At 45.5% G+C, this 19,259-nt stretch overlaps 1 protein-coding gene across 2 annotated transcripts in view; it reads left to right on the top strand.

Annotated features, from left to right (window-relative positions):
- Positions 1–19,259, top strand: part of LOC119445344 (focadhesin) — a 377,760-nt gene that overhangs the window by 11,591 nt on the left and 346,910 nt on the right. For both annotated transcript variants that reach the window (XM_037709656.2, XM_037709655.2), the window contains exon 3: positions 18,912–19,060. In XM_037709656.2, coding sequence (XP_037565584.1) covers positions 18,912–19,060 — 149 coding nt within the window. The remainder of the gene's footprint in view (positions 1–18,911; positions 19,061–19,259) is intronic.

The following is a 19,259-nucleotide window of genomic DNA, read 5'->3' as shown; positions in this document are numbered from 1 at the left end:
TGCGTGCTTGATCACATTACTGCCCATTCACTGCCTCCCCATCCCCCTTGCGCAGAAAGAATCGTCAGCTCTCGTGTTCCTCCAAGCGCTGTGTGCCCTGCGGCCTCCGCAAGTTGTTTACCAAAGCAACAAATGGTGCAGCACTGTTTCCTGCCTACCGCGTCCCGGCGCGTGCGCTTTGACGTTTCTGCCACTCAAACTTTCCATGCGGAAAGACACTTTAACTTTTGCCTCGGCTGACATTTTCATACCGTTTTTTCTAGATTTACTAGCCATACAGGCTCCCAAGTACAGGTGCCCACAAAATAACTCGGAACGCTGGACCGGTGACTGCTCGTCGGCGGAGCGCGCTGACGAAAAAGTAGTGCCAGGGTCTGCGCATGCGTGGTGTCCCTAGCAAGCTCGCCTCGCTCCCCAGTGCATCTAAATAGGCGTTGCCGTGCTCCAAAAGAATAGCGTTGGGTGCTTTTTAGCGTTGTCATAGGGGGGCTGTGCGGATGCGGTCTCTAAAACGTTGTGTGCGCTCGTGTGCACGCGATGGAGCATAAGCGCTCGTGCGTGCGCGTTATGGACATCGGTGCCTTTTAAAGTGAAAGGCTTACCTGCCTCATTAGTCGCGGAATGTGACCATCGTCGACAACACTTGCGGTAGCAAAAATCAGAAAGCGGCATGCTGCACCTCTACGTTCAATTAAGCATATAAAAGTGAATTAAGCACTAAGTAGCTAAAATTAGGAGTAATTCAAGAGTCCCAAAGACTAATTAAAAGTAATTAGGTTAATTAACAAGACCAATACACGTACATCATACGACACCTTTATTAAAGCATGCTAAAGTGAATTAATAAGTAACTAATAATCATTATGAATAATTAAAGGTAATAAGGGTTGCGAACAGTAATAGAGACTACGTAACATCAATTCGAGACTCCGTGATAAGACTGGTCACGCCAAATTAAGACTAATTAAGAGTTCCAAAGAGTAGTACATGCTAATTAGGATCAATTCAAGACTCCGTAACAGCAAGTAAGACAATAATTAAACCGAATTACGAGCAAATAATAGTTATTTAATTAATTCGCCGAAATAAGCGAGCAATCGCAAATGAAATGACGTCAACGCATTAAAGCTTTCGCCGCCACAGTCGTCTTTGTAATCGATATGGGACCCCACTGAATTTTTTTTTGTTCATACGCATTATAACTCACGCAGCTGAACACCCCCTTGATTAGCAGCGTATCACGCCACTGAACGAAAAATTGAATGTTTGCGCCAACCAACGCAGACGCGATCAAATGTTCGAGTACTCCCTACCAAAAGTGCAAAGTGGCCAGATTTTGCAAATAAATAGAGCTCTATGCGATGTTCATTGTTACTGAGAAGCATTGAAGAGACCTTTATAATAGTGCCGCATATATAAAATTAATTCCTGTGCATGAAATTGACGTATTGGAATACGTCGTCTGATGTCATTTTGAAAACATTTATTACTGCACGCAGTCATCCTTGTTAAAGGAGCCGTCGTGTTACAGTCAAAGTTCTGATCTTATTCCAACAGCTCCCAGTGGCCATCTAGGCGGCCCCAGGCCCGGGCCTCCCAATCGCCGGATTTCAAATAAAGTTATGTCACTCACTCACTCATTCCCAAGTAGTAAATGCGTCTCGGAATATAGTTGAACAAGGACTAAAATACATCGCGCAAACCGATGATCAGGTTGAAAAGTGCGCTCCAGTGCTATTATAGGCGAGCCGGGGAGCTCGCCTGCATGAAAGATAAGCTATGAATTCATAGTTTCCTTAGGCGAAATAATTAACTCAGATATGCAAGCCATTAGGTATAATTAAAACTAGAGCATGGTGAACTCACTGGTCACCACTCAGTTATAAACGCTCATGAATTCCATCCACCCAAGCTATCCATAAATCCTGACCACCTCTTACATGAATGCAGATTCCGACGAGAATAGGCCACAATGATTACGCGTGCGTGTAGAGATTACGCTTCATAGCGTGCGAGCATGCTGTAGCCTATAGGCCCCGATTGCCCCCCTTTCTCCGAAATGTGTTGTTGCAGCGCTAAGAGGAACAAACCGCTAGTTTTTTTTACGCAAGGCAACGCTTATCTAGATGAACTAGGGAGCGAGGCTTGCTTGCTAGGGATGCCGCGCACGCGCAGACCATGGCTGTATTTTTCCGCGGGTGTGCTCCGCCGACGATCGGCCATCGGTCCGGCGTTCCGAGTTATTTTGTGGGCACCTGTACATGCTTGAAATGGCCGAAAAGTTCGTTAAAGCGAAACCATGTCACGAAATTACTTTGTTAACACGATTTTTAATGCAACTCAGATCGGGAAATGAAAATAGTTTGTTACATCGCAAATTTCGGTAAATTGAATAGCAGCTATTCCATATACTAGTATTTGACCTGTAAGCCGTTTTAAATTTTTTCCCACTCCATGCTTAAAAAAAAAACAAAAAAAAACAGGCGCAGTAGCCTAATTAGTGGCTATGGCCTTGCGCTACTAAACTTGGCTCGTGGGTTCAATCCATGCTGCGGGATCCAATGGGGATGAAATGGAAATACACTTGTGTTATATTTTCACAACTCCAGGTGGTGAAAAGTAAACCATGTGCCTCATAATAATGTTGTTTGCCATGTAAAACCGCATAATTTTTTCTTAAAAAAAAAGAATGTAGCTGTCTCCTTAGGCTTTTTTCTAAGAGGTAAACAAAATGAAATTATTATTGAAAAACAGGTTATTCTCAGAAAAACAGGTTCTGCTTATCTTATATTTCAAACCTGCACGTAAGGGCGTTCCCAACTGTATGTCGGATTCGCTCAATGGAGCAGCTTGTTTATTATAAACTGCTGCTTTCAGTTATCCAGCATGTGCAGTATGTCATAACGACAATGATGAAGTAATTCAAGGAACAGCAGGCCTCACATACACGTAGAGGTATATGCAGATCTGCTTGGTTCGTTGAAGGAGATAAGTGAGCTACCACACGCACCACTCAGTTTTAATGAGATGCAAACACGGTGAGACTGTCCAAAAGAAAAATATTCTTCACCTGAATCGAGTCAGCAGATTTACAGGCTGCCCCAATACCGGGCGTTTATATTGAATGACGGCCAGGAACTTGTTAAGCACAAGCTATCAAACCCCATGTGCTAATTCGCTCAGAAAATAGTGCGCCTCTGCGTGACAGCCGAGACTCTCCAGCAGTTGAATCATTCGGAACAGTCCTCACTTGCATCGGTTACTCGCCCTCAGCACTTCAAAGGGCTGTTATGCATCACATTTGAACAGAAACGACTATTCGATAATTTTTAATAGTGAATTCTGGAATCGAATACAATCTGAATAGAAGTATCGGTAATTCGATTTCACCTGCTGGCCCGTTAAAGGAGATCGCCAGACCAGCCATGAGGATTAGGTCTTTCCTAGTCTCCCTGATTCAGTCTGAGTGCATAGGTAGTATTCTTTCTCTAACACTGTTGTTCAAATTAGAGTCCAGTCATTGCCGCGATACCTTCTCTCCGAAAGCCCATTGGTCCACCTGGGGCTGGTTTCATCTAGAGGTGCACTAGAATTGTAGTACACTCTAGTTCCATCCGTGATAAGGCCTCCAGCCACAGGCTGTCGCTCGAAGCTGCTGTGCGCGCTCCCATGAGTGTGCCGCTTTTTTTTAGAATTGTTGGCGGCACACAATTATCGCAGCTGTATCAGAAATTTCGATGACATAGTAAAAGCAGTGGAAGAATTCTATACTGACCTGTACAGTTCCCAGAGCAGCCAAGCTACTTTCATTCGAAGTAGTGATGAACAGGATACAGAGGCTCCTTCTATAACTAGTGATGAAGTTAGAAAGGCCTTGCAAGACATGACCAGGGGAAAAGCTGCTATAGAAGATGGAATAACAGTCAATTTAATCAAAGGTGGAGGAGATATCGTGCTTGAAAAGCTTGCGGCCCTTTATACGCAATGTCTCACGACTTGAAGTGTACCAGAGAGCTGGAAGAATGCCAACATTATACTAATCCATAAGAAGGGAGAGGTTAAGGAATTGAAGAATTATAGACCCATTAGCTTGCTTTCAGTATTGTATAAAATATTCACCAAGATAATTTCCAATAGAATCAGGGCAACACTTGACTTCAGCCAACCAAGAGAACAGGCTGGCTTCAGGAAGGGATATTCTACGATGGATCATATCCATGTCATAAATCAGGTAATCGAGAAATCTGCGGAGTACAATCAACCTCTCTATATGGCTTTCATAGATTATGAAAAGGCATTCGATTCAGTAGAGATATCAGCAGTCATAGAGGCATTGCGTAATCAAGGAGTAGGAGGAGGCATACGTGAATATCTTAGCAAACGTCTACAAGGATTCCACAGCTACCTTGGTTCTCCACAAGAAAAGTAGAAAGTTACCTATCAAGAAAGGGGTCAGGCAAGGAGACACAATCTCTCCAATGCAATTCACTGGATTCTTAGAAGAAGTGTTCAAGCAAGTAGACTGGGAAGGCTTAGGAGTGAGGATCAATGGCAAATATCTCAGCAACCTTCGGTTTGCAGATGACATTGTCCTATTCAGCAACAATGGAGATGAATTACAGCAAATGATTGAGGACCTTAATGGAGAAAGTGTAAGAGTGGGGTTGAAGATTAATATGCAGAAGACAAAAATAATGTTCAATAGCCTGGCAAACGAACAAGAATTCATATTCGCCAGTCAGCCTCTAAAGTCTGAAAAGGAGTACATTTATCTAGGTCAGTTACTCACAGAGGACCCTGATCATGAGAAGGAAATTTACGGAAGAATAAAATTGGGTTGGAGTGCATACGGCAGGCATTGTGAAATCCTGACTGGGAGTTTACCACGGTCGTTGAAAAGAAAAGTGTACAACCATTGCATTCTACCGGTGCTAACATATTGGGCAGAAACTTGGAGGTTAACAAATAAGCCCGAGAACAAGTTAAGGACCGCACAAAGAGCAATGGAACGAAAAATCTTAGGGCTAACGTTAAGAGACAGGAAGAGAGCGGTGTGAATCAAAGAGCAAACGGGGAAAGCCGATATTCTAGTTGACATTAAGGGGGGACGCGGCTTTCGCATCGCGAAAAATGGCTAAAAAATCGATTTTTTGAAAATCACATTTTCAGTTTCTGTAACTCTTATTCTATCTGATTCCGAAATATCATCACTGAAAACCAAGTAGAAGTGCTCTAAAAAAATTGTTGTATCAGCCAAGGTGCCGAAAAATTGCGCGGAAATCGCGAAAAAACGGCGTTTTTCAAGCCACGATATCTTCGGAACGGCGCAGCCGAGCGCCGCCATCTTGGTCTCGTTGGAAAGCGCATTTCTCCGTCTTCAAATCTACCGCTTCAGCTATCTCCTCCATACAGAAACAAGCACACAAAAAGCAAATGATTGAAGGTCGTGCCGGAGCCACCGATTGGCCGCGCCCGCCACGTGACTCCAGCGCGGTTCGCCATTGGTCCGGTGCTCGCTCCGTGATGGCGTCGTCTGCTCCGCTTGTTGCGGCGTTTTCGCGAGCTCCGGACAGTTTCCGTAATTTCGACGAGTGTTTAAGCGGGCGCAACATGGACATAGCAGTAGTGTGGCCGATCCCGCTTTTTGTGGACGTCTCAGACCCGCGGCTAAGCATTCCGAGCATCGGTGACGCGGACTTCGCGACCGAGCTTCGGGCACGGAATGCTCGGACACGCGGCTAAAGGCCCAACCACAGGCACGCTTCGCCACGCGCCGGCACGCGCAAATGCGTCAAATGCGTCAAAAGCGTCAGTCGCGAACGAGGAGACGCGTGCCGGCGCGCGGAGATTTTGCCAGCTGCCGATGCTAGAAAACCAGCGGCGCGAGCCGACGCGACGCCGGCGTCCACCAATCAGAGCCTTCAAACCGTCGCCGGCGTCCACCAATCAGAGTCCGCGAAGCCTCTGGCTGCTACGCCTGATGATGGCCGCCGATGCGAAGGCGCCGACACCAACGATCGTCCGAGTGCTTCGGACGCACGACGCGCGCGACAGTGTTTCTGAAAGACAGTGTTGTGATACTAGGCCGACACGACCCTCGACCGTGGGTGGTGTAAGTGCGACGAGAACTTGTGCCGGCGTTCGAACGACGCCGCCGAACCCAACCTGCCGGCCCGCTGGATTCCGCCGATCTCAGTGCGATCGTCTGCTAAAACATCCAACCTAATCACGATTGCAGACGATTGCGGCAACGCCTGTGCTTGTTGTATGTATATTTTCTTGTGCTCGAAACGAATGGAAACTTGCTTTCGAAGTACGAAGTCTGGATAATCAGCACTCGTCTACCGCTGATGTTGTTTACATTACGCGTAGGCCTAGCGCGTCCGTCGAGTTCGACCGGCGGTGAACGAGCCCAGCTGAGAAACTCTGCCGAAGGAAATGAAATTTCAGTTACGTTTTGCGCTGCTGTGATTTGAAATATGGCTCTCCTTACTTCGTGCTGTGTGTGGTGTGGTGTAAATGAACCGTGTGGAACTTCAGGTGGTGAACCGCGGCGTGTTTCGTGTGTGAATTATGTGGTCTCGGGACTCTGGTTTAACGGGCGAGCTCTGCGCTGTTTCCAGCGGCAAAGATAACTTGCGAAAGCGAAATACACTAGTAGCCGAGCAATGGGAAATACGCGTACATCTTCAGCCATGCCATTCGTTTAGTTGAAAGTGCACTCTTCGATTCGGCGTGTGAAATCTAGTTCAGTACAAGTTCACAGTACTCCTTCACTCACTTCTTTCAAGTGCAGGTGTCTTATGGGCTAGTTGGCGATAAATCGCTCGTGCAGCGCTCAAGAACGCTGACACACTGAAAGAAACGTGATACAACACTGTCATGTGTTCTTGTAGTTGAGCACTTGGGAAAAAAAAAATCTGTTTGCACTATGTGCATCGTGTGCAATGCATAGGAGGACCTGCGTCATAAGGAGGACCTTATGCATGCTGCTGCGTATACCAGGATTGCTTCGATGCCTGCTTGACAAGCAGCACGTACTGAGTCAGTGAAACTGCAATTGGCTTTTGATATATGTTTGTTTTGTTTATGGAAAGAGCAGGTGGTGTGAGTGTATGCATGCATTGCAGGGAAGGGGTAAAGGTGTCATCAGTGCATTTCGCAGTCTGTATGCTTAAGCTGCCCAAATCTCTTCAGCTTGCACTAAAATGCATCTCCCTGTGATACTATAAACTGTAGTCGGGAAAAAGATTAACTCAAAACCAAGTTCCTAATGCATCTTCGCAGAATGTGTTTAATTCACTAGTTAACACTTGCACTGCAACATTATGCCAATACGCAGTGCAGCATATGCGCTTGAAATAAATACATTTTGTAAAGGTCGATGACTGGGCCTACAATTACAAACTTTGTGTTAGCACTGAAATAAGTGCTGCCATGCATATCAGCAACACCACAACCTCTGTGCACCCAACCTACTTCCTCAGTGGCACCCCCATGAAGACCGTTTGGACCCTTCCCACCCTGGGTGTAATATTCAGCCCTTCTCTCGACTTTTCCGCACAAGTCACTAGGCTCGTCGCATTCTGGGATTTGTGACCTGTCTCTCCCTTCCCTGGGGACCTGAGGTTTTCAGAGCACTCTACACTTCTCTCGTACCACCACAGCTTGAGTACTGCTCATCAGTTTAGTCCCCTTACCAAACTCATCTCGCTGACAAACTTGAGCTTGTTCAGCGCCGGGCAATGCACACCCTCTACTCCGATCTTTTCGATCGTCGCAAGCTCATGCCAGCCTACAAGGATCACCTCAAAGCCCTTAAGTGGCGCACCCTGCAATACCAGCGCAAAATTGCACTTGTCCGTCTATTCTGCAGGGCGCTGTGTGGCTCTCTGGAAACACTTATATTTCTTGTTCTGTCCGTCTGAACAAGCCATCAGGACAGCCTGAGCCCCATCACACCTGTACAGTCCAACGCCGCAACTCCATTCTTATACAGAGCTTTCTCTCCATTAGGACTCCCATTCCTTGCGACCGTAGTGAAACTGCACTCCTGTGCATTGTGCACCGTCGACTTCCCAGTTATTGGCTTGTATGTGCGTGTGATGTGTTCTGCAAGTGAGCAAGCGTGTTTGTGTGTGTGTGTGTGTGTGTGTGTGTGAGCGCGCGAGCGCGTCATCTAGAGCAAATTCCTGCTCTAGATGGCTGACTATCAGACGCTCTAGCGTGCAGGCATGAGCCTTACTTTTTAAAAAAAGCCTTGCGAGCTGTCTAGAGTGCCATGGTACTGCTAAGGTTATTATTATTATTATTATTATTATTATTATTATTGTTATTATTATAGTTATAATGATCCCTACAACCACATTGATGGTGTTGAAGCCAGCATGACACATAATCCAAATATTTTTGGAGCTTCGTGCGCTGTCATTCTTCTAAAGAGAGCACCAAAGAGGTGTCTTCTTGATGAAAATGGTGATGATGTCTTGAACACTGGTGATGCCTTTGCAGAACACTTCTGTTGTGTCTATTGTGTAAAGGATGCTTCAAGTAACCTTCCTTCTCAGCCTGGCACAGTGTTTATGCTATCAGTCAATGAAGACCTTGTTTTCAAGTGTATGAAGTGCCTCAAACCTTCCCTTTCTTGTGGTGTTGATGGTATTCCTCCCACATTGCTTAAGACGTATAGAAGCGTCCCTGTTGTCGCAAGCATCTTCCATAGTTCCCTAAAGTCTAGCATATTTTTTAGCACTTGGGTAGGTAGCATGGATATTGCCCGTGCACAAATCGGGTGCTGCGAGTGCAGTTACTAACTACCAGCCTATATCTATCTGCTGCATTGAGTCAAAAGTGTTTGAATCAGTATTGCATTCCCTGCTTTCTGTTAGTGCTAAGAACATGGACAGCATGGCTTTGTATGCAGATGACTTAAGGATATTTAAGACTGTCAACAGTGTTCACGACTGAATTGACCTCCAAAAAGACATTTTCTCACTCTCAAGCTGGTGCAGAAACAATAATGGTATGTACTCTTAAATGCTTCCAAAACTATGGCATTAAGTTACACGCGCAAAACATACCATGTACAATTTTCATACGCCCTTCGGGATGCTCCACTGTCCAGTGTCGATGAAATCAAAGATCTTGGTGTGTACTTCGACAAAACACTAAGCTTCTGTTCACACATTAAATATGCACAAAGTGCCCTTCACTTTCTTGGAATTGTATGTCGTATATTGCATGATGACCACTCACCTGTTCTGTTTCTGAAATCGTATGCTGCTGTGTGCCTTCCACTACTAGAGTATGTCTCTGTAGATTGAGGTACAACATGCAAAACTAATTCTGACATCACTGCATGCATCCAGAATTGATATCTGTCTTCCAACACCACTTTTGCCATTCTGGCAACCATAGTCCAGCACTCTCAAATGTACCTCAACTCACACCTCTAGACTCCCTTACACCTCACCCCTTCGATTAATGAAGTTGTTAGTCACTCATCCAAGACTTATTAAATCATGCCTTTTCGTTCCTGTATAAGGTGGTCCATGGCATTATACTTTCCCAAAGCTGCGCAATTTGTCGTGCTGCAACAGTATACCAGGTAACATTCCGCATTCTCTGCCTGGCCTTGTTCCAATAAAGACTGTCCTATATATGGCTCGACTCCAAAAAACATAATAAGAATTGTGCCTGCATTGACATATTTCAGAGTTCGTTTCCTATGTATTGTATATATGTAGATAATCATGTTGTATGATTAACTGCAGTTTACGCTTCCTTGTTTTCTTTTCCCTTATATGTTTCTCTATCTCGCATTGTTTTGTCTTCCACATTTGTGTTCTCTGTACATTTTGTCTCGCATATTGCTTTTTAAGTGCACCAGTCAGAGGCCCTCTAGCTGTTTCAGGGCCCTATAATAAACATTTGATTGATTGGTTATTGTTACTGTAATATGAAATTGATCTTTAAATATGTACTAGTATATTAGTTTAGTTCAGTAGCTTTTGTGCAATATTATTATAGTGTGACAGTTTTTTAAAGCATCCATTAAGTGTAATAAAATGCTGTTTGCTTGATCATATGCATTGTGCCATTAATTTCTTCTGGGGTTTAATAATGGTTGGCTGCCATGTCCAGTATTGCGCAATATATGGCACAGCAATTGTTACATGCCTCACATAACAAATTGAATGTCTCTCATTCGAAACATCATTGTAGGCTGAAAACAATAAACAAACTGGTATTTCATTCCGTTTTTTTTTTTTTTGTGGGGACTTGAAGTGTATAAATTTTAAAAATAACCCTGTTTACATATATTTTTTCATATTATGCAAATGAGCTGCCCATACATTTGAATAAGTGCTTCAAGAGTACGAATAAGTGCTTCAAGGCCTCCCGATGCGGTGTTGATGCTTCAAAACAACCTAGAAAAATTCAAGGTTCCATGGGAAAGATTAGACAAACAAGAATCAGGAGACAAGCTACGAAACTGGTAAATTTTGGCTGTTCGAAATGTCTCTTTGTGAGCGCCACAAGTGTTTCAATTATTATTATTTTTTTTTGCTGATTTTCTCAGAACCCACTTACGGGTTTCATTCATGCACCAACAAGCATAATTATATTTATAATACAGATTTTTCACTGATACTTTGCGTAGTTCCCTACGTAGTTCTTAGGTAATTACATAGTTGGCTGTGCAACGAACTACAAAAAAAAAAAAATCGTACGAGAGCTATTGAAGTGACATGCCATGCTCGTGCAGGTGTTTGCAAAGTGATCTTGCAGACGACAACGCGAACGCAATCGCTGATGTCGATAGCTTGTGCAGTTATGTTCAAGGAAACCGTTGCGGCCGGCGTACGTTCATTAATCAAACGTGTTTTTTTATATCTAAAATAGCATACAGATCACTGACTTATTGTTTCAAGCTCAGTTTACAGAAGGCTGTTTTAGGCCGCACTTGGACGGTTGAAGACAAAATGGTCAAGCAACAGTGCACCGCAGCCGAGAAGCGAGCGCCGGCACGCGTCAGAGCTAGTATCCTGTGGTTGCGCGCCCTTTTCCTCCAGCCGACGCGAAGCGGCGCGTTCGCTTGTCGGCGCGCGCGGAAGCGTGCCGACGCATGCCTGTGGTTGGGGCTTAAGCCTCTTGCGCGTAGGCGTCTCCGACTCGGCGATGAAGCACATCGCGCGCGGAATTCTCGGATCCTTGCCTAAGCATTTCGTGCGTTGGCGCCTCCGACTGCGCGACTAAGCAAATCGAGCGTCGACTCCTCGAGCCCGCGGCTACGCATTTCGCGCGTCGGCACATCGCTCAACAAGTGTCGACTCCTCGGACCCGCGGCTACGCACTTCGCGCGTCGGCACCGCGAGCGTCGACTCCTCGAGGCCGCGGCTAGGCATTTCGCGCGTCGGCACATCGCTCATGGCGTGTCGACACCTCGAGTGTCTATTCCTCGGACCCGCGGCTAGGCATTTCGCGCGTCGGCACCTCGGACTGCGCGATTGAGCTTACCGAGCATTTGGATCCGCGACCATGCAGGCATTTCGCGCATCGGCACCGCGGACTGCGCGACTAAGCTCGTCGAGCGTCTATTCCGCGGACCCGCGACCAGGCATTTCGAACATCGGCACCTCGGATCGACCCGCGACTTAGCACATCGCGCGCCGACTCTGTTATCGTAATGCCACGATATCTAGTAATAATACCTATCATACCACCCCTTCATAAAGAGAACCTCATCATGAGCTCTGTTCACTAGGCCACTTGGGCTGGCACAGACACCTGGCTGTAGAAGTGAGGCATGATACAAAAGTACAGGCTGGAAAGCACCCAGCAGCTGCATTGCTGCCTATCTATCAGTGGCTCTCCTAACCTACATAGCCATTGTCAATGGAAGATGATTCAGAAGGCTGCTGAGAGCTTCATTCAGTAACATGGTCGATTCTACCAAAAGAAAACAGTGCCTCACTGACTGCACTATAGGCTGCTATCAATGAGGCAGTCTGCAGATACAACGCTAGAACCACTGTATATTTATGGCCACATAGTTCTGCACCTCACTTGGTTTGAAACCCAGGCACCATGCTCTTTGTAGAGCAGCAGTAAAGAATGCCATACAAACATGAAAAAGGCAGAACGAAGGCTCAGCAGGCCAGAGGCCACATGTACCAGAAGCCCCACGTCACAAAACACATCAAAGATTACAACTTTGGTGCGTTTTAGAGAACTGAAGAGAAGGTGCAACTTTGAGATCCGTTTTCTCAAAACTGTTTTTTCGCCTTTCTGCTCAGTTTCTGGAGCTGATTTCTTCGTTACCGTTTAGCCTATTTTGATTCTGTTTTTTTTGTCACGTTCCTTGGACTACAGTGCAGGTCGAGACAGTCTCGCATTTTTATCTTGACATTTTATAAATTTATGGCGTGGCTATTCGTTCACCCCGAAAGTGTGCTTGGTGCGAAGGTAACTTGAAAAATGACTATCTAAAAAATTTGTGTTGCGAAAAAAAAAAAGTAAGACTGTCACGACCTTCAGCACGCATTGAGCTATGCATTCAATACTCAACGAGCCTTCCATCATGTTTTTTAAGCTCCCCAGGCCCTCCAGAAAGTTCAAGAGAGAAAAATTCTGCTCAATAAAATGTTCTCAAGGTATCACTCTGAAACTTTTATAGAAGTATCAGGGAGACATTCTAAACATTTGTGCCAATTTTCATCAAAATCCATGAAGAAATCAGGAAGTTGATTTTCAAAGCCACGTCCCCCCTTAAGCGGAAGAAATGGAGCTGGGCAGGCCATGTAATGCGTAGGATGGATAACCTGTGGACCATTCGAGTTAGGGAATGGATACCAAGAGAAGGGAAGTGCAGTTGAGGACGGCAGAAAACTAGGTGGGGTGATGAAGTTAGGAAATTTGCAGGCACAAGTTGGAATCAGCTAGCTCAAGACAGGGGTGATTGGAGATCGCAAGGAGAGGCCTTCGTCCTGCGGTGGACATAAATATAGGCTGCTGCTGATGATGATACAGTTGCATGCTGCGAGTCGTTGCTCAATCCCTTGCACGGGGCTGCGCTGGTGCTTTCCGAAGAAACCTTTGTCCTCCGAGGCAGGTCACATTGGGAATATGGGCCCTCTGGAGCCACCAGGGATATAGCCCTGCAACAACATGAACCCTGAATACCACCGCAGCCTGGCTATTGCATCGCCAGCCCGGAGGCACGTTCGCCTGAAGTGACCGTATGTGCATTCGCTGGGCTTGTTCTTGAAAAGCGGTGAGCTATGCGTCATTTCATTCGAAATCCTGAATGTTTGCACACTCCTACTTTGTTGTTGGCGTGGTTAGACCTTGCCTGGGCTTTGAAGCACACCTGTTTTGATAGCTTATTGCAGTACTTACGGTACAAAGTTCAAGACTGAACGCATGCACTGTGTTTCCGGTTAGCAACCTTCTCTGAAAGAGCAATCAATGCGGAAATACCAGCAAAGGTGCAAGAACATCCATATGCGCTTTCCGGTACATGTGGTAGATTTCATGGCACGACCAGGAAGAAAGGTATAGTCAGGCGCGGATCCAGGGGGGATGTCCGGATGTCCTGACCCCCACCTCAGATTTCTGTATCACCCCCTCGCTGATAGGCGGATGGCCCTGTCAAAATAAATATGGCCACCAGCATTCTTCAAAATTATTTTCCTGACTGCCAGTGGAATCAGTCATGTAGAAGTAAAGGTAGCTCGCTCACAAGCTTAGTTGTACTCCGTAGGGGTGTGGTGTCGCGAAGTTGCCGTAGTTAATTTTTCTCATGAACACCTTGGACCTCCTGGCGCCGGCCGTGCCTTACTCGTCCCGTCAGTGGCGTCGAATGAACGAGGGGATGGACTTTTGCCAAGCATGCCGATGTCCACGCGAGCGCCTTCGTGCCTGATCAACTTAGTTCCGCATTGGGGTGTCATCGGTTGCCTCATTTGGTGTCATCGGTTCCGCGACCAACCTGCTTAATGAAAGAGATCTCTCGCTGAAGTGTTCATATATAAATAATAACAACTAACAGCTAAACTAAGAACTACGCATAGGCAACTTTTTTTTTTAACTGTAGCACTCATTGTGATCACAGTTACACGTTGACAATATCCAGTACGAGCACAGTACCGTTCGTACGCTACAAGTTTTTCATTGTAACTTCGCAGTTTTATTGTCGTACATTAAGCATAGGAGGCTCAAAGCCACCGAATCCGTTTATCTGAGTGGGCATTCTCGCGGAGCGGGGCGAAGCCTCGAGCAGCGGCTGCGAAGTGGGGGAGCGTGACGTCAGCGGCCAACGCCAGCGCGCGGGCCTAGGATGGTGTCGCGTGGTTAGAGAAACGGGAGCAGAAGCGCGCCTTGTGTAAAAGGATGACGTCGCGTGGGAAACAAAACATGAAGACGCTGGCTCGCGCTCACGGCTGCTACGCCACATCGTTCTTCTTGTACGTGGCGTCGTGAGTCTTCATACGCGGTGATTCGCATATCGTAAACAACCAGCGTAGTGGTTGCCGCGTTGAAACGAAGGTGTCGAAGCCGAACACAAAGAATCTTCTTCAGGAAATCAAGGTGTCCCAACAGAACTCCAAAGACGGACCCGTGGTTACGCATGGATAACGAACCTGCGACAGACCGTCCCAAATTTTATTTTAAGAAACAATACAGGCTGATATACCGGGTGTTCAAAATTAAGCTTTATGGTTTTCTTAAAATTAGGCACTGGGAGGCACGTGAAGACCACCTGCGCAAATAAGTTTTGTGGCCAGGAGGACACAAAGTGAGATAATTATCGCTGTCAGCAACCGAATTAACTAAAATTGAATAATTAACTTTTTATTGACTGCAGTAAGTGTGTATGTATTCAAAAGTTAGAGGCAGTCGTGTTTCTGCACAGTTTCACTTGGAAGAATTCTTCTAGCATGTCTATGCTCCGAGACATCCAACTCCAAATTTTATTTGTCGTTCGCATGATTACGCATGCAAGAGAATGAGGATCGGGCCTCATGTGACGCGGCTGTTGGGTGCAGCGTTTAGTCTGACAACGCGGCGGAGGCATTGGCAAAAATAATAACTGCCTCCCTTCCCCTCACGGCTGGCGAAATAAAAAAAAGTCGAAGAACCCGTAACCGCTGTCGTAACACGCGACCGCGCAGACTGTAAAGATGGCGGCAGCTGCCATGCCCAGATAATGGCGTGAGCGGAGAAGCCGGAGGGCAGTGCGCGTGCGTAATGGTGGACTAGACGACCGGAAATGGTCCTTGTTTGGGCTACGCAAATAAAGTGACTGCTGATTTCCAAGTATTGTAAGTTTTATTGAAATCAAAAGCAACAACTGCACCATCAACAGCAGAAACCATTTTTAGCTATGCTAACGAATATTTCATACTGCCGCTTTAACTTTGGTGTTGTCATGCACAAATCTCATGACAACACTTCACCCATCAAGATGTCAATGCCCTAAAAATGTTCAAAATGCCTCCCTTCCACAGCAACGCAAAGCATAAACCGCTCTCGCGTCGAGTCGATAACTCTGCGCAGTACAATAGAAATTCGGAGTCGGATATCTCGGAGCACGAACACGATAGAATAATTCTTCCGACTGATACTGTGTAGAAACACGACTGCCTCTAAGTTTTCAATACAAACATACCCACTTACTGCAGTCGACAAAAAATAATTGTTCAATTTTAGTTAATTGGGCTGCTCACAGCGATAATTATCATCTCACTTTGTGCCCCCCTGGCCACATAACTTATTTGCACAGGTGGTCTTCGCGTGCCTTCCAGTGCCTAATTTTAAGAAAACCATAAAGCTTAGTTTTGAACAACCTGTATTATTAGGCACAGCCGCCAAGCACATGGCTGTATTGGGTAACGTCCTTTTCCTATAAGTTCCTATAAGAGAAACCGATACCTGGCTTCGCTATAGGGCTTCTTCCTCTTTCTGGGGTTTTATGTGCCAAAACCAGTTCTGATTATGAGGCACGCCGTAGTGGAAGACTTCGGATGAACTTTGACCACCTGGGGTTCTTTAACGTGCACTACAACGCAAGCACACGGGCGTTTTTGCATTTTGCCTACATCGAAATGCGGCCGCGGCGGCCGGGATGCGATCTCGTGCTCAGCAGAGCAACGCCTGAACTGACGAAGCCACCACGGCGGGCTACAGGTGTTGCTCTAGCCGTATAAAACGCGGGTTTATCGTGAGCAGAAACTGTGAATTTCGGTAAATGATAAAGGCTACTATCATCATCATCATCATCATTGACAGAGGCTGACCCCCCCCCCCCCCCTCAGAAAAAAACCTGGATCCGCCCCTGGGTACAGTGGTGCCATGTTTGTTACTGCAAACGCGCTTATTCTGGTGGAGAGTTCTCACTTTTTCAGTTAGTGCACTTAAATTATCTGACAATTTTTCTATTATATAAATGCCGTGAATGTCTTGTACCCTATATAGGGGTTTGCCGAGAAGTTTAGTCATCCGCTTCTCCTCTTCGCGCTGTGCAGTTGGTAAATCTGGCTCATTTTGCTGTAATATTGTTTCCTTCGATTATTGTCACTGCTTTTTAATACTCCACCAATAAGAAGCGGGCGTGAAACAACACGTTCAAATTTTCTTAGGTAACTTCATACTGTCGATCGGTGGCTGTTGTGACAGAATTACGTGTTACTTTTAGAGAACAATGTTGAAGAGACCAGTTCACTGGGCTAAAATTACAATTGGTAACGACTGACAAGAGTCATAGCTGCACCAAAGAAAATAAAGGCAAAAACTGGGCATTCACGTAACGTCTGCTCGCTAGCAAATGATGCACCTGACGACAGAAAAAATGAAGTCGTGTTGTATAATCCGTGCCTCGAATATATATGGGTGGCAAAAGGGTGTTAATATAAATTTGCACTTAAAATAAAGCACTATTTTAAGAGCGTACATGCGCATTCGGTCTCGGCGCCTGCAGCGAAGGTACATTCAATATGCCGCGGAGCGCGTCTTCGCCCCAATCCAGTTTGCTCGCAGCACCTTTGCACAATTTTTCCACATGCGGCGCCTCAGCGGGAGAGCGTCGTCTGACCCACTCGACCTTCTTCTAGTGCACTCTAGCACCAGCAGACAAGGACTAAAAGGAGGCGTAGACAGCACTAAGATTGTAAACAGCGCACTAACAGACGGAGGACACAAAGAAGAGATGCACACAAATGGCAACCTCCAAATAAGATTTTTATAATGAAAGGCACAAATATATTCATACACTCGCACATGTGATTTACAAGCAAACCAACTACCAACTAGTCCGGTCACACACTTTGCTTCAACACTAAGAAAATGTTTTTTCTTTATTCTGGGACTTTTGCAAACAGGAGTGAAACAGCTCCTTTGTTTCTTTTTTTTTTACCACCTTGACTATGTTTAGTAACTATGTTTAGCCAACCTACTTAAAATGTGTGTCCCATGCTGCACGCATACTGTCAGCGTGTGATCAAACAGAGCGATTTGTGATGTAATTTAACACTTTTTTCAGCTCCTCTGAAAATATCTTTAGTTCTTGCATATTTGCATTGTGAGCTGATGATGAAGGGCATGAAGTGTTAAAAGTATGTGTTGTGACGTCAGCCCACACGCGGCTATCACAGATTATCTGGTGGCCATCACTTTCGCCTCCCCGTATTCCCTTTTCCTTTCTCTGCGATCTCGGGGCATATAAACAACGCCCAAGACAATAAAGCAGGCTTTTTCTTGTTGGCTCAACGAGTGCCGGTGTCTGGTCATTTCAGTATGCAAAAATTTTAAGATGAGTTTTTATTTAATTACAATTTCGTAGTTGCTACTAGCCAGCTGTTTGCTGGCCAAGTTGCTTTTTCATCTTATAAAATCAATGCAAAATTTGTACCTGGGGATTCCCCCCTGTCTATGCCCCTGTAGGCTAATACTACCCTACTCACATTTTACCCCTACAATACCTGCAGAACCAAGTTATTGGCATTCTCACATCAGGCCCACCCCCAACAAGTGGAATTTTATTACTCCAGGAACTTCAAATACTACCTGTACTCTGTTCACATACAAACTTGGAATATACTGCTTTTCAGAACACTTAATCACTACTTTCCCTTTGATGCGTTAAAGACAGCTGATCTAATTTAAACCCAACTAGATACACATCTAACAATAACTTCCTTTTACCAGCAGTATGTACTAACTATGGCAAGCGCACCAAGTCCTTTGCAGCGATTGAGTACTGTAGCAAGATCCGATATAGTATTACACAATCATCATTATCATCACTATTTAAATAGAAGCCTCTTTTCTATATAATAAAGCCTTTAAAAGCATTGTGGCCAAAATTATATCTTTAGTTCTTGCTCTGCTCACTATTATCCTTGTACGCTTCGTTACTTGATTATCAGTATACTATTAAATTTATTCATATTTTCTATGTATTAATTTTATTGTATTTTTATCTGATATGCTGCGCTGTACTGTAGCATCATATTTTCCCATTAACTTTTTGCATTCTGCAACAGGAGGTCCCTTTACAGCCTTGTGCTATGGGACCTCCTCCTGTATACTCACATATCCATGTATTTGTACACACTGTATGAATAATAAACGACTGTACCCTGTAGTGGTGCATAGCTGTTAATGCAACAGCAAGAGGGAATGAGGTGTCACAAGTTTGCGCCTTGGTGTCTGGGATCTTGTGGAACTGCGTACTCAGATGAAGCCCACCAGGCTCTGCGTGTGCGAGAGGTTTGCAAACTGTGCAGCTGGTGAGCGAATACTAATGTGAGCCAGAGACAGTGCCATGAGTAGAAGAGAAGGCAGTTATAAAACTGTACATTGACCCTTGTTAGCAAAGGTGAACGAGGGTGTTGTTTTCTCTTCTGCAGAGAATCCCTGAGCTGGAGCTACTGGTTGAACGGTGTGGTGGACAGCAGGAGTGCTGTGAAGCGCTGGTCTCCCTGGTGGTGGTTGGACAGCTGGAGTGGCGCTTTGCCCTTGGCCAGCTGTTAGGTGCATGCACTGCTGTGGCCGACCGGTCAGTTGGGCAACTTTTGTGTGGAGCATGATTGTCCGGGCCTTCTGCCATTGCCTAGCAGGTTTCTTGTGCATAAACTACCCCTGCATAGTTCAACATGGCATATTGGAGCAATGCTGACCAACATTTAATGTGTTCTGAATCTTGTCCTAGCTGAAATGATGATCTACTGGTGTGGTCCAAGTGGTTATGACCCAGT

The sequence above is a fragment of the Dermacentor silvarum genome, chromosome 3, assembly GCF_013339745.2.
Source record: "Dermacentor silvarum isolate Dsil-2018 chromosome 3, BIME_Dsil_1.4, whole genome shotgun sequence".
NCBI lineage: Eukaryota > Metazoa > Arthropoda > Arachnida > Ixodida > Ixodidae > Dermacentor > Dermacentor silvarum.
The sequence above is the reverse complement of the archived record's forward strand: the minus strand, read 5'-3'. Positions and strand labels throughout refer to the sequence as shown.